Source organism: Tenrec ecaudatus, chromosome X (genome assembly GCF_050624435.1).
Source record: "Tenrec ecaudatus isolate mTenEca1 chromosome X, mTenEca1.hap1, whole genome shotgun sequence".
In the NCBI taxonomy this organism is placed as follows: Eukaryota; Metazoa; Chordata; class Mammalia; order Afrosoricida; family Tenrecidae; genus Tenrec; species Tenrec ecaudatus.
In genome coordinates, this window is record NC_134548.1 from 126802093 (window position 1) to 126818241 (window position 16149).

At 44.4% G+C, this 16149-nt stretch overlaps 1 protein-coding gene across 1 annotated transcript in view; it reads right to left on the reverse strand.

The window, feature by feature from the left end:
• Positions 1-1163: 1163 nt before the first annotated feature.
• Positions 1164-16149, reverse strand: part of SLC25A43 (solute carrier family 25 member 43) — a 96356-nt gene continuing 81370 nt past the window's right edge. Inside the window, exons 4-5 of the mRNA XM_075538927.1 lie at positions 3859-3993; positions 1164-2793 (exon numbers count right to left, since the gene is read on the reverse strand). Of these exons, the coding sequence (XP_075395042.1) occupies positions 2611-2793; positions 3859-3993 (318 nt within the window). The 3' untranslated portion in view covers positions 1164-2610. The remainder of the gene's footprint in view (positions 2794-3858; positions 3994-16149) is intronic.

Here is a 16149-nt window from a genome sequence, read left to right on the forward strand (position 1 = left end):
GGGAGCAGGGAGGGAGGGGGAAAAAAGAGGACCTGATGCAAAGGGCTTAAGTGGAGAGCAAATGCTTTGAGAATGATGGAGGCAAAGAATGTAAGGATGTGCTTTATACGATTGATGTATGGATGGATTGTGATAAGAGCTGTATGAGCCCATAATAAAATGTTTAAAACAAACAAAACAAAAGCTGCAGCTCAGAAAACATTCCTGGAAAAATATTAGGTAAGGCTTAACAGACTTGTCGATGACTATGCAGAAGATACTTATATGCTGTAAATAACATGATTACAAAAGATCCTTGGGAGCATAGTGAGGTGTAGCTTCAAGGTCAGCAGTTCAAACCCGCCAGCCACTCCTTGGGAGAAAGATGAGGCTGTGTGCTCCTGTAAAGATTTACAGCCTTGGAAATCCACAGGGGTAGTTTCTACCCTGTGCTACAGCATCACTATGAGGCCGTCAGTGCATGACTTTTAGATTTAGTAAAAAATACACATACTATGTATATAATTGAGTACAAGCTGAGTTTTTAATGCAGTTTTTGTGGCACAATTAGGTGCCTCGGCTGATATTCAGGTTGGCTTATACTCGAGGATATATGATATCTATTTGTAGCTTTTAGAACTGTGCAACCAGTTGTTCATTTTGGGGACAATAAAGAGCGACAAACAGGAGTTATTCACCATGGATAAAGAACTGGCCAGAGAGCCCCCACGGGCAGTGGTGAAAGCCTTTGGCTATGAATCAAAAGGTCATTGGTTGACACCCCTAACCACTCTGCAGGAGAAAGATGTGGTAGTAGGCTTCTGTAAAAATCAGTCCTGCAAAGTGGCTCTGTTGTGTCACATGTGGTGGCTTTGAGTTGGAACCGACTGGAAGGAGGGCCAGTGGGGTTGGGACACTTAACTGATGGGTGAGATTTTCCCGAGTGGGAGAAATGTATTATTTTTATCTATTTAGGGCAGGCTTCTGAGAGTGAAGAGACTTTGGCCAGTATGTATTTCACCATTGTCTCTGTTTTGTAACTTTGATGAGTAATAAAAGAGCAACACATTACTTTTCATTGGAAAATAAATTTAATAGAAAAAATATTCTCAACATACCAAATCCCCTCTCCCACATAAGAATTGACAACTTGCTATTAACATGGAAAGACACTATTCAAAACATACAGTTATAGCTGCAAGGTAGAACAATCCTGAAATTGGCTTTGATAAAAAAAGTCTAGTACACTATGAGAAGCTCTGGTAGCACCGTGGGCTAGGCTTTGGGTTATTAACTATAAGATCTGTGGTTCAAGCCTACCTGCTGCTCCTCGGGGGAAAGATGAAGCTGCCTATTCCCTTACAGATGTATAAGGTCTCTTTGAGTCTCTATGACTCGTGGCAGTGGGGGGGTGGGGTGGGGCTTGGTTAGGATCCTAGGAAGCAGCATTTGGTTCTGACAAACGCAGGGTCGCTATGCGTTGGAACAGATCTGATGACAACTTAAAGAAAACAAGTAAGATATAACCATCAACCATCAGGTAAAACTGAAAACCAAAAACCAAACAATGAAACACTAGTACAGATGATTAGCCGTAAGTTTTTATGGTTACCTTACCTTTGTGTGTATGTGTGTGTGTGATGTTCCATTTATTTGATCCTATCTAGGAAACTTGGATATCTTGTGAGAATAACCTGTTCTTTAAATAATTTATTTTCAGGGTAGACTTGCCAAGCAACCTAAAAATACAGAGAATTCACGCCGCTCAAAGTGTTTCCCACATGCCATCAAGTGGATTCTGACGCACAGTGACTCCATGCGACAGAACTGTCCTTTAAGGTATCCTAGGCTGTCATCTTAGCAAGATCAGCCCACCTGGCATTTTCTTTCTCCTTGGCAAGGCGGGTGGGTTTGAACCACTGACTTTTAAGTGAGGAGCCCGGGCTCTAACCATTGTACCACCAGGACACTTTGTTAGAACTGTGTACATGACTTCAATCCGGAAGCTGGTCTGTGGGGGCCTAAGGACAAGGTCTTGCTCAAATATGCCCTCCTGAGATATAAGATTTGACACCTGGAATGCTTTGCCTTTAAAAAGAAGAGGCTAGGCCTCCCACAACAGTGCTAACTTTTAAACATTACCAGTGTCTCATTTCCTTCAGCCGGCTCAAGTATATTCAATGTAAACAACGGTATTGGGAAACATTGGGCCAAAAGAAGTCAAAGAAGTCTCTGGTGGGTCCTGGAAATGGGGCATGAACTCTGACCCCGTGACTGAACTCAGAGCTAGGGAGCTGCTGCTGCTGCTGGCTTTGTGACACATTTGTGGAGCATCACGGCGATGCCCCTTTGTTGGTGACTTGTTTCTGTTCGGCACGTATAAACGTAGGCTGTCCTAGGGCGAGGTGCTGGTTTTGAGGCCTGGGACGTGCCACCGTGAAAGTGCGGTGCTGGGAAACTTCCCCATGGGGCAGGTGTGTACAGGGACGCTGGTCTGGAGACAGCAGCAGGCCCCTCTCCTCACTCGGCACGGGCTCCAGCAGGAAACTGCACTCGGCTATGCCCGCAACACGTCTTTCGTCAGGAAAAACACGTCTTTCGTCAGGGCCCGTCCCAGCCCATGCAGCGCTTCTACTTGGTTGGCTTTTTCGACTCCCACTTCTTTAATTCTCGTAATTCCTGGGGCTGTAAACTCTGATCCACTCCAGGGGTCAATTGATAGCCCAGAGGAGACACAATGTAACCATTTTGATATAGGCAGAATCGCTTGCAGAATTCAAAAGTGCTACACATAATGCCAAAATATGGAACTATCTGTTAAACAAACAAACAAACAAACAATCATGTTATGATCCGGGTGAAGAGAGCTAGATGGGATAAAATTGACAAAAGCAACTGGAAAGATGAGACAGGAAGCTTAGCAGGCAGCGAGTTGATGTTAACAGAGGCCTGGGGCCTGCAGCTCAGCCAATGAGGGTGAGATGGGCCGCCCAACTTGAAGGATATCATCCCCGCCACTGTATCATTGTCTGTGGTACATGCTTCACTGTATGGATGCTTGACAGCAACTGAGTAAATCTTTCTAAAACTCCCGTTGAAGAATTAACACAATTCTTTACAAGAATCAGGCAAGACGGCCAAGGGGAAACTGGGACTATTCCAGGAGGGCAGAGGGATGAAGGTGGCCAAAGGACCGCCCTGGGGAACACCGGGTCGGGGTTAATATGTAAGTCGACAATCCACTTCCTGCTAACTTATCCTTGCCTTGACTGGGAGTGTTTCCATGAGAATGGGTGCAGGAACTCTTAACTTTGGGGGTATGATGAAAGCACACACACACACAATTCAACACAAGCAAACTCCCCGCCATGGGGTCTGCTTGCCACACAGCAACCCCCCAGGACAGGGTAGAGCTGCCCCTGTGGGCTTCTGAGACTGGAACTCACTATGGGAGTTGAAAGCCTCATCTTGCTTCCTCAGAGTGGCTGGTGGGTTTGAACTGCTGCCCTTGTGATTTAGCAGCCCAATGTATATGCCACTACCAAGTCTCTTTCACACACCCACACAACATTTTGCATACAGCTTTAGGATAGGAGACTTAGGATCCCCATAGGGGCCTATGATCTCCCATGTTAGAAACTTCTCCACTAAATCCTCAGTTCCTCTGGGATAGGATATGGGTCACCTTACCAGTGTACATGATCCAACTCTTTCGGGCTGATAGCCAGGCTATTCTCATGGGCTTCGTGCTACTTAATGGGAGCAGGGATGGGGGTGATGGGGTGGGGTGTTTCCTGTCAACTGATGAGTGCAGTGACAAAAGAAGAGAGTAGTACCAGAAGAGGCAAGGAAGCAGAAGGGACTGCTCACCGCTCTCACCTTCAGTAAGTTGGCTGTCAGTCCGTTCCAGAGCCCCAGCACCCCTTGGGTCTTTATAATCTGCCGGAAGCAGTCCACAGCTCCTGAGAAATGGACATCGACTCCTCCGTGATGGGGGAGATAGAGGCTGCGAGCCTGGCAGGAAATAGAAGGTGGGAGGAAGCCATTTAGTCTGCAGGACATAGACATCCTCGCCAAAGTAGCCAGGCTCTGCAACGTGCACTCCAGGTGCTATGCCCCTGGCCAGGAGGGTGCCAAAGAACAGTGGCTGCAGGGTTCTTCTGGGGTCTGTGGGCTTAGAACGGTCACATGCAGCAAAGTCACGATCTTCCCACTGACATATGCGTGGTTATTTTGTTTAGATGGAAGCAGCCATTTAGGATAAACACAGTTTCGATTACACCCCCCCCCCCACCAATCTCTTTGTCTTTCGGACATGATAAACACACTTGCACCTCCTTCGCCTTTCTGAGTGCCCTCCTGCTTATTATGTATTGGGGGTTCCGTGGTCGAATTCTCATCTTCCATGCAGGTGGAGACCCAGGTTCGATTCCTGGCCAATGTACCTCATACATAGCCACTGCCTGTCTGTCAGTGGAAGCTTGTGTGACATCTTGCAGATTTAGACACACTAGGAGGAACAGCCTGGCAACAAACGTATTTCTGGAAATCAGCCAATGAAAATCGACAGGATCCCAATGGTGCTGACCCACAGCCATTCTTGACTAGGCAGGGGTCACCATACGTCAGGGGCTAACTGGACACCCCCCCTTCTTTGTTTGTCTTATCCTGATCACCAGGCAAACTGGAGACATCCCTTCTCCTTGACATTCTCAAGGAGGCCTGGGTTTGCTTTCCTGCCCCCTCACTCCAAGCTCCCCAGGGTCTGTTGCTTGGAAAGGCAGGTTTTGGCCAACAGTATTCACTCTGTCTCTTTGGAATCCAGCATAAAGAAACAAACCCACTGTCATCAAGTTGAGGCCTACTGACTCACAGTGACCTAGAGGACAAGCTAGAACTGCCCCTTGTGGATTTCGGAGACTATTAACTCTTTATGGAAGTACAGCCCCATATTTCTCCCTCAGAGACAATGGTGGTTTCAAACTGCCCACTTTGAGGATCACAGCCCAATGCAAAAGCACGATGCCACCAGGGTTCCTCTGCTACTTTAGATACTACTCATCATCTCAGTCCCAAATTACTTGACAGTCAAAGTGATTTGGGGGCAGGGTAGAGAGTACTGCTCGTTTCACACATGTACAGCTCTGTGTGACTCTCACCACCTTCAGGATACAGATCCTTCATTAAGCCTCTGAATCTCTACATGCTACCCCTCTGTCGTCCGGCCCAGCCCCAGCCCCCCTCCCCCTGCAACCACCGACCAGTGCGCTGTCCCTGTAGCTTGCCCATCTGTGAGGAAACCTAGCACTGCTTTGTCACCTTTTGAGATTGGCATCTCACTCAGGAGTCCTGGTGGTGTAGTGGCTTACACATTGGGTTGCTAACCTCAACATCGTCAGTTCTACACCACCAGCTCCTCTGAGGGAAAGAGGCTTTCTACTCCTGTAAAAGATTAGTCTCCGAAACCCATAAAGGCAGCTCTAGCTTGTCTTATTGGGTCACTAGGGATTGGAACTGACTTGATGGCAGGTGTTTTGTTTTGTTTCACTCAGCAATACTGCCTTTGCCTTTGAAATTCACCCATGCTGGGTGCTGTGTTCATCAATTGTCTGGATCTTTTTCATTACCGAGTAGTATTCCACTTTAGGAATGTGGGATACAAAAAAGTTATTCCACAGGTTTTCCACTCATATTATATGCCAAACCTGAGATGATGTTTGCTAGCACATGGTCAATGTCTGTACACTTGGAGGTCAACTGCTTAAGGGTTATCTGCTTGAGGATTATCAGCCATCTAGAGCAGTCAGACACTATAGACTGTCCCACCTTAGGTGGGACCCACTCCCTGCTGATAAGTATAGTGGATTGTTCCCCTGAAGGAGAGCCCAAAGACAAGGTCAAGACAACTCAATGAGGGTCAAGGTTAGGCTGCCATCTTGACTTTAGACTATGCCCATCTTGTCACACATATATCCCTAGTCCCTCCCATTCCTATTGCAGGTACGCCTTAAGCTTGTCCCTCTCCCGTTACCTATGGTACCTTTTCCTGTTATGATATAATTAGGGGGGTTTGCACGTCCCCTAAGTGTATAAAGCTGTGATTAGAAATATATTTGCTCTCTCTGTGCGGACCTGGCTGCTGAGATTATGGCCATCTGGAAGGTGAGCAAGTGCATACCTTATCTTGTCTGATGTCTCTAATTTTACCCCTCAACTATATAACCCCCCCTGGACCCATTCGATTGTGGGGGCTGGTTCCCCACACAGGGGCTGAGCAGCAGTATACCCACCCACCTGTTGAAGCACATCTCGCCTTTTCATTTGTCCTTCTTGAACTAGTTGCCCACTCTGGCTGGCTCCACTTGCCATTCATTGCTCTCCTCTGCCATCTGACAGCCGTCTTCACCATTCCCCTAAGCACCGCTTTCCCTGCTTTTGTTAGCCAGCTGTCATCCAGTTTATTCCAACTCATGATGACTCCATGTGTCAGAGGAGAACTGAGCTCCAGAGGGTTCTCAATGCCTGCTTTTGGGGGTGGGGATGACTTGGCCTTTCTTCCAGGGTACGTCTGGGTGGAGGCAAACTGCCTTTCACTAAGCAGGAGTGTGTTTGCACCCACCAGGACTCCTTAAGCATCTTCTGTAAACCACGTACAGTGATACCTTGGCTGTGGACCGCAGTGCGTTCCAGATTTGTGTTCCAATGCTGAAAAGTTCGAGAACTGAACATCTTTGTCCCATAAGAGATAATGGCAAACCAAGGAACTGGTGCTGAGGTCCCAAAATTGCATTTATAAATTCATTTTCCCCGGGACTTTCAATCACTCTGGAGGCTTTTAGCCTTCTGGAATAGCACTGTCTCAGATACGCTAAGGCCATCGAGTTGTTTCAGATCAATCCAAATCAACAGTCACTTTTCAACCTCCTCCATGGTCTGGGTTGTTTCCTGATGAACGATTTCACACCTTTAGCTACACAGTAGTTTTAATCACTGTCCCCACCCCAAATGTTGACAATGTCGACTTACCCATGTGATCTGCAGCCATCTCACACAAGCGGGACCTGATTCAGATTTCGCAGTGCTTTCTTTCACTCTCTTGTGGCTCTCACAGTTTTCCTCTTAGCTTTATTGCTGGTATCACGAACTTCCTTTGGAGCCCTGGTTATGAACTTTTATGCAAATAAAGCCCAACGATGACTGTTTTAACGCACTAACAAAAGCACTCAATGATGCCTGAGTGACAGCAGTGCTTAGACTAAAGCATTACCCCTCTGTATCTGTGAGACACGTTGCATGACTTGTGGGCCCGGACAGGTTTCTTCCAGTCAGAATTTTCAGTTCCACTATTGAGCAAAATTACAAATATCAAGCATATTTTTAAAATTTTGCTGTTTGAGTAGTGGACAGTTTGAGCTTGGAGCCGTTTGACAACCAACGTATCGCTGTATTAAAATGCCACCGATTATAACTACTGTATACTTGCACTGAGGGGATTTATCTAAATTAGTGCAATATGAATAATGAAATTCTTGAAAGGCATTCCATTTTATTATAGTCTACTGAAGCTATGTTCATGAATGGCAACCGAGTAGAGAACCCACCTCATTTACACGCACAGTGGAGTGGTTTGTAGAAGTCTAAGCAGAGCACAGTGGTTAGGAACACGAGCTTTACTAACAGAGACCTGGATTTGCATCTTGGTTTCTTTCACTCTGGAGCAATTTAATATCAAGCAAGTTCCTTACCCTCTTTAAGCTTCTATTTCCTTATTTAGAAAATGGGGGTTAATAAATCTAGGTTGCTGTAAAAATCCAATGATTCCACACAGAGTTCCAAGAAATATATATATATATATATATATATATATATATATATATATATATATATATATATATATATGCATGTGACAGTTGCACAGTGAATAAAGGAGACCAGAAAAGAATTGAGGAATCTGAATTGCAGTGCTGGGGAAGACTACTGAGAGTCCCATGGATTGCTAAAAGGAAAAACAGACCCATTTTGGAAGGAATATGGCCACAGTGTTCTTTAGAGACAAGGATGGCAAGACTTCTTCTTACATCCTTTGGAGATGTGGTTAGGAGAGAGCAGTCCCTGGAGAAGGACATCATGCTTGGGAAAGGGGAAGGGCAACAAAAGAGAGGAAGGCCTTCAACAAGATGGAGTGGCACATTGGCTGCCCCAAATGGGCTCAGGCATTGGAACAATTGTGAAGATGGCTGAGGACTGGGCAGTGTTTCCTTCTGTTGTATACAGGGTCATTGTGGCTCAGAACCGACTCGATGCCACCTAACAACAGCATGAGCTATTATTAGTAAATAGATATTTCAATAGCAAAATTACCTTCTTTGGCACCCTGGTGGCATAGTGGTTATACATTGAGCTGTGATCCTCAAGGTTCATAGCTCGAAACCACCAGCCAGTTTGGGGGAGAAAGATGGGGCTTTCCACGCCTGCAAACAGTTAAAATCTCATTAGTTGTATGGGCCCGCAATAAAGTGATTAAAAAAACAAACAAAAAGTTAAAGTCTCAGAACCTCAAAGGGCCAGTTCTACCTTGTCCTAAAGGGTTGCTATGAGTCAGCATCAACTCTAAGGCATTTTGGTTTTTAGTGTTTGAGTAACGTGTTTAAGTACCCTCACAATGACAGCATTTTGATTGTTTCTTACTAATCTGGCACAAAGGGTCAATTTTTTATCCTTTAAAAATCCCGAGTCTAGGAGACAATCTACTGATTGGAAGAACAGTTTTTGGAAACCATATATACAACAAAGGGCTAATATTCTCTCTCTTTCACAAACACAAACAAAACCTCTTCAACTTAAAAAATAAACAACTCAATTGCAAAATGGGCAAAGACAGTGTACCCATATGGATTAAACCTGTATTGAAATTCCTTAGACCATTCAACAAGGGTATGAACAGTCTTATCTAAATATAAAGTGAGTTGGAGAATGGATCACTGTAGATGCTGCCATTGAGCTGATTCTGACACACAACAACCCTACAGGACAGGGCAGAACTGCCCCTGTGGGTTCCCCTAGACCAACAGTTCTCAACCTGAGAGTCACTGACCCTTTCACAGGGGTTGCCTAAGACCATCAGAAAACACATATTTCTGATGGTCTTAGGAACCAAGACACTGCTCCTTTTTCCGTCTCCAGGTGGGTCCACCCACATGCCGATATGCTGATTTGGTGAGAAAGAGGCTATCTCTGAAGGTAAACAAGCGGACATCTAGCTTAGAAGCAGCAAAGCCCACATGGAAGAAGCACATCAGCCTGTGTGACCACGAGGTGCTGAAGGGATCAGTTATCAGGCATCAAAGAACAAAAAATCATATCATTGTGTGCTCACCTCCCTGAAATGATCGCTGAAGATAAATGGGTGCATACGCAAATGTGGTAAAGAAAACTGATGGTGCCTGGCTATCAAAAGATATAGCATCTGGGGTCTTAAAGGCTTGAAAGTAGTAAACAAGCAGCCATCTAGTTTAGAAGCAACAAAGCCCATATGGAAGAATCACACCAGCCTGTGTGATCGCAGGTGTCGAAGAGATCAGGTATCAGGCATCATCAGAACAAAAAAATCATATCATTGTGAATGAGGTGGGGAGTGCGGAGTGGAAACCTAAAGCCCATTTGTAGGCCACTGGACATCCCCTTACAGAAAGGTCTTGGGGAGGAGATGAGTCAGTTGGGTGTGATATAGCAAGGATGAAACATACAACTTTCCTCTAGTTCCTAAATGCCTCTTCCTCACCCTCCACTATCATGATCCCAATACTACCTTGCAAATCTGGCTAGACCAGAGGATGTACACTGGTACAGATAGGAACTGGAAACATAGGGAATCCAGGACAGATGATCCCTCAGAACTAGTGGTGTGGGTGGCGATGCTGGGAGGGTGAAGGAGGGTGGGGTGGAAAGGGGGAACCCATTACAAGGATTTACATATAACCTCCTCTCTGGGGGGTGGACAACAGAAAAGTGGGTGAAGGGAGCCATTGGACAGTGTAAGATATGACAAAATAATAATTTATAAATTATCTAGGGTTCATAAGGGAGGGGGGAGTAGGGAGGGAGAGGGAAAATGAGGAGCTGATGTCAGGGGTTTACATGGAGAGCAAATGTTTTGAGAATGATGAGGGCAATGAATTTACAAATGTACTTTATCCAATTGACGTATGTATGGATTGTGATGAGTTGTATGCGCCCCTAATAAAATGATTTAAAAAAAAGAAGAAGCTATCTCAAGCTTGGCACTGACATTCGCTTTTTACAAATACTGTCCCAAAGTGTAGCAATGTAGTTTACTGTTGTTATACTGAGACTGTTACCCATGCTACACCATGTTTTAAGGCAAAATTTCATTGATTTGTAATTAGAAATAAATTATTTTTTATAACCTTTTATTAGGGGTTCATACAGCTCTTATCACAATCCACACATACATCAATTGGGTAAAGCACATCTGTACATTCATTGCCCTTATCATTTTCAAAGCATTTGCTCTCCACTTAAGCCCTTGGCATCAGGTGCTCTTTTTTTCTTCTCCCTCCGCACTTCCCCCTCCCTCATGAACCCTTCATAATTTATAAATTATTATTTTGTCATATCTTGCCCTGTCCAACGTCTCCCTTCACCCCCTTTTCTGTTGTCCATCCCCCAGGGAGGAGGTCACATGTAGATCCTTGTAATAGGTTCCCTTTTTCCAACCCGAAATAAATATTTCCCAATATATAATTACATATTGCTTTTGTGATGAATCACTATGCTCTAATTATGTTCAATTTGTAACAATGAAAATATATCCTGCATATCAGAAATTTACATTATGATTCATAACAGTAGCAAAATTACAGCTATGAAGTAGCAATGAAAATAATTTTATGGTTGGGAGGCAGGGTCACCACAACATGAGGAACTGTATGAAAGGGTCACGACATTAGGAAGGTTGAGAACCACTGCCCTAAACCAATGCAACCATACAGCCATCGAGTCAATTCCAACTCAGAGCCTCTCTACATAGAGTTTCCAAGGCTGCACATTTTAGGGGAGCAGATAATGTCATCTTTCTCCCAGAAGCAGCTGGTCGGTTTTTTGTGGTTTCTGTTTTTGAATCATTTTATTGGGGGCTCTTACAACAATCCATATATCCATTGTGTCAGGCACATTTGTACATATGTTGCCATCATATTTTTCAAAACATTTTCTTTTTACTTGAGCCCTTGGTATCAGCTCATTTTTTCTTCCCTCCCCCATGAACCCTTGATAATTTATAAGTGATCATTATTTTTCATATCTTACACTGACCACTGTATCCCTTCACCGTATTTCTGTTGTTTGACCCCCTTGTGGGGGTTGGTAATATGTAGTGGGGGAAGGAAGCATTAAAGAACTAGAGGAATATTTCGTTGGTGCTTTACTGCATCCTGGCTGGCTAGTCCCTTCTTTGTGACCCTTCTGTGAGCAGATGTTCCCCCAGCTTTGCCTTGATACAATTGTCTGTTTGTTCTGGGTCTTCTGATGCCTGATACCTGATCTCATCGACACCTCATGATCACACAGACTAGTGTGCTTCTTCCATGTGGGCTTTGTTGCTTTCCAGATAGATGGCTGCTTGTTTATCTTCAAGCCATTAAGATCCTAGGTGTTATTTTTTTGATAGCTGGGCACCATCAGCTTTTGTCACCGCATTTGCTTATGCACCCACTTTGTCTTCACTTTGATCATGTCGGGAATGTGAGCATCACAGAATGCCAGGTTATTAGAACAAAGTATGCTTGTATTGAGGGAGTACTTGAATAGAGGCCCAATGTCCATCTGCTATCTTATTATTTAACAAATGTATATAGAACTATGTCCCTATTGTTATATGTAAATATATTTACATATGTACATACCTATATTTATGCCTCTATAAATGCCCTTTGCCTCCTACTTCTCTTGGAGTGGCTGGGGGATTTAAACGGCCGATCTTGCAGTTAGCAGCTCAAATGCATAACCCACTACACCACCAGGGCTCCCTGGGTGGAGGCCAGGTTGTGAGAAAACGGGAGCCCTTAGCCATTGCTAGTGTCCATCTCCCCACAATTGTTTTGAAGTGCCCTTGTGTTCACAATGGAATAGTATTCTGCCATACCTATTACAAGCAGAGCTTCAAACCAATTCATTCCAGTTTGACCCCCATCATCCCCCTGCCCCCGCTGACAATTGAGAGAGATGAACCTTAAAACATTATGGTAAATGAAATCAAACCAAAGCCTAAAGCCCAACCCCAACCCATTGGCATCAAGTCAATTCTCGACACCCAGTGACACCGCAGGACAGAACAGACCTGTCTTGTGGGTTTCGGAGGTTGTAATCCTTATGAAAGCTGACTGCCACAGCTTCCTCCCATACAGAGGTTGGTGGTGCGGCCAAGCATTTTTTTTTTTAATTTGGAAAGCTACATCAAGGATCCAGGTGAAATTAGTCAGCTGCAAAAGAGCAGAAAGGATAAAACCTGGATGGCAGTGAGTTGGCTTTTCCAGCTTCGTTCATGGGACATAGCATACAAGTGTATAGAGTCAGACAGAAGAGTGGCTGTCATGGTCTAGAGAGTATGGTGGGGAAGTAATGCTTCACGGATATGGAGTTTCTGTTTGGGGCAATGGAAAACTTTTGGAAACAAATAGTAGTGAGCCTTACACAACAATGGGAGTGTAATTAATGCACCTGTATCGGACAACTGAAAATGGTGGCAATTAGTGTTTGGGGTGTGTGTCTATTTTACCTCACACACAAAGAAGTATAGGGTCTTCCCCCAAGGTGAAGGATGAGGTGTAATAATAACTAAGCACAGGAGCCCTCGTGGCATACTGCGCTGCTAACCACAAGGTCAGCAGTTTGAACCTACCAGTCACTCTGTGGGAGAAAGATGAGGCTGGCTACTTCTGTACACATTTCCCATTTAGGAACTGCAAAAGAGCAATACAACACTGTCTTATATGGTCGCGGTGTGTCAGAATCAACTTGTTAAGTTAGAAAAATCAAGCACAGGTCAGGGTTTGGAGAAATATCATATGACATAGACAAGCTGGTCTCCCAACCTGGAATCCTTAAGAGGCCAAATCATCAGAAGTCTTTGGTGACGGCTTTTAATTTTTCCGTTGCTATTGTGGTGGAATCTATGTAGCATTCATATTTCAATCATTTTTACTTTTGGCCATTTCATGACGTTAGCTACCTTCCATGTGTGTTTCCAACAACTACCACTATACATTTCCATCGCCCTTAAGAAAAAGCTTAAGCAATCTGCCCCCCTACTTCTCCTTCCCATTCGTCCCTGGTTACCATGAATGAACTTTGGTTTCTATGTATTTCATACATGGGGGCGCAGAAGACATTTGTCCACAAGTGTCAGCCTTGGTTCACTGAGAGCAACGTTGTCAGGGTTTAAATGTTTTACTCTGGAGTAAAACCTTAGTGCTGTTCTCAATTGTTTTGTAAATCCTGTTGCCAAATGATTAAGCCCCTTTCTGCCTCAGACTTTCTCCAAATTCTTCCTGGCTACAGTCCGATGGAACTAGTAAAAAGAGGAGATTACATCCAGGCAAGAAACTACTAGTCTGATTAGGTTGTGAACCCAAACCGCCAAACCATTTTTCACAGTGATTGTACCCTTAGGCTAGTGTTCTCATTCAAGAGGGTCAATACTTGAAGAGAGTCTGCATTCTGGATTTCTTTCTGCTGATTTCTGGTCAAAATGGCAACAAGCCCCCAGAGTCACCATGGCAAGGTCATCATCATTCGGCAACCTGCTGTCAGAAAAATACTAACCAAGGTGCAGGAGTTATAGAAGAAGTCAATCACCGTCAACTGGTGATGAAACACAGGGTGTCTTTGATTTTCAGTGCTTGGACTTAAACCAATATTCTCACATTTCTCTACTCAACTCCACCTGGACCATCAGGCAACAACCATTATTTCTCAGGGGGATCATCGAAGCAGCTTGCTCAGTGGGCTCCTTACCGTGCCCCTCTCCAAAGACCATAGTGATTAGTGCGCTCATGTGTGTGTGTATGAAAATAGACACAAAATATAAAAAAACCCTCAAACTTACTGCCATCAAGTTGAAACATAGACACTCATGCTGACACTAAGAGACCCAATAGGACAGTGTAGAACTGCCCCTGTTTCTGAGACTGCAATTCTTTATGGGAATAGAAAGCCCTGCCTTTGTCCTGTGGAACTGCTTTGGCTTCAAACTGCCGACATTGAGGTAAGTAGCCCAGTGCATAACCACTGTGCCACCAGGGCTCCACCAAATGTACACAGACAATTTTACATGTACAGTTCCCTCACTGACCATGGTTGCATATTTCACACGGTCACTATTTTGCTTATCTCTGGCCAAATTGCTTTGCCACGGTTAACTGAGACTGTAGCCACAGGAATTAAAATAAAAAGGAAATTAGATTTTTTTATTCTCCTGAGTAAAAGATGTTAGTGGCTTTATATCAGATTTATAATGAAATCCAAACTTCTCACTGTAGCCTAGAATGGAAGAAAAATGTAGATTAGAATTCAAAAGTGTAATAATGATAATAACCATTTAGCTACAGGACTCTACATGATTGGCCCCGATTACCTTTTCAATTTCGCTTAGTGTCACGCAACTTCAGCACCACTGGCTTACTATCTGTTCTGCTTGCATGATGATTTAAAAAAAATCATTTTACTAGGGGCTCTTACAGCTCTCATGACATTCGATACATCCATTGTGTCCAGCATTTTTGTACATAGGTTGCCATCATCATTTTCTAAACATTTACTTTCTATATGAGCCCCTGCTATCAGTTCTTTTTTCCTCCTCCCATCCCCCTACCCCTGTGACCCCCTGATAAATTATAAATTATTATTGTTTTCATTTCTTACACCATTTTCTGTCTCCCTTCACCCATATTTCTGTTTATCATCCTCCTGGTGAGACGGTGTTATATGTTGATCATTTCTATCAGTTTTCCCCTCCTCCCCTCCCCGTCTTTCCCCTACCCGCCTGGTATCGCTAATCCCATTTCTGTTCCTGAGGGTTTTATCTGACCTGGATTCAGTGTGTCCTGAGCTCTTATCTGTATCAGTGCGCATGCTCCTGTCTTGTCAGATCTGAAAGACAGGACTGGGGTCATGTCAGTAGTAGTGGTGGCGGGGGTGAGGAAGCCTCAAGGAACCAAAGAAATATTGTGTGTTGAATCAGTGTTATACTGCACCCTGGTTGACTTATCCCTTCCTTGTGACCCTTCTGTGAGGGCATGTCCTATTGTCTACAGATGGGTTTTGGGTCTCAGCTCAGACCCCGCTCATCGTTCTGAAGAATGGTTTGCTTTTTTTTTTAACATTGTATTAGGGGCTCATACAACTCTTATCACAATCCATACATATACATACATCAATTGTATAAAGCACATCCATACATTCTTTGCCCTAATCATTTTCAAAGCATTTGCTCTCCACTTAAGTCCTTTGCATCAGGTCCTCTTTTTTTTCTCCCTCCCTCCCTGCTCCCCCCTCCCTCATGAGCCTTTGATAATTTACAGATTGTTATTTTGTCATATCTTGCCCTATCCGGAGTCTCCCCCACCCCCTTCTCTGCCGTCTGTCTCCCAGGGAGGAGGTCACATGTGGATCCTTGTAATCTGTTCCCCCTTTCCAACCCACTCACCCTCTACTCTCCCAGGATCGCCCCTCACACCCCTGGTCCTGAAGGTATCATCCACCCTGGATTCCCTGTGCCTCCAGCTCCCATATGCACCAGTGTACAACCTCTGCCCTATCCAGTCCTGCAAGGTAGAATTCGGATCATGGTAGTTGGGGGGAGGAAGCATCCAGGATCTGGGGGAAAGCTGTGTTCTTCATCGGTACTACATCACACCCTGACTGACCCATCTCCTCTCCTAAACCCCTCTGTGAGGGGATCTCCAGTGGCCGACAAATGGGCTTTGGGTCTCCACTCTGCACTTCCTCCTTCATTCACTATGGTATATATATATATATATATATATATATATATATATATATATATATATATATATATATATATACATACACGATGCCTTGTACCTGGTCCCTTTGGCACCTTGTGATCGCACAGGCTGGTGTGCTTCTTCC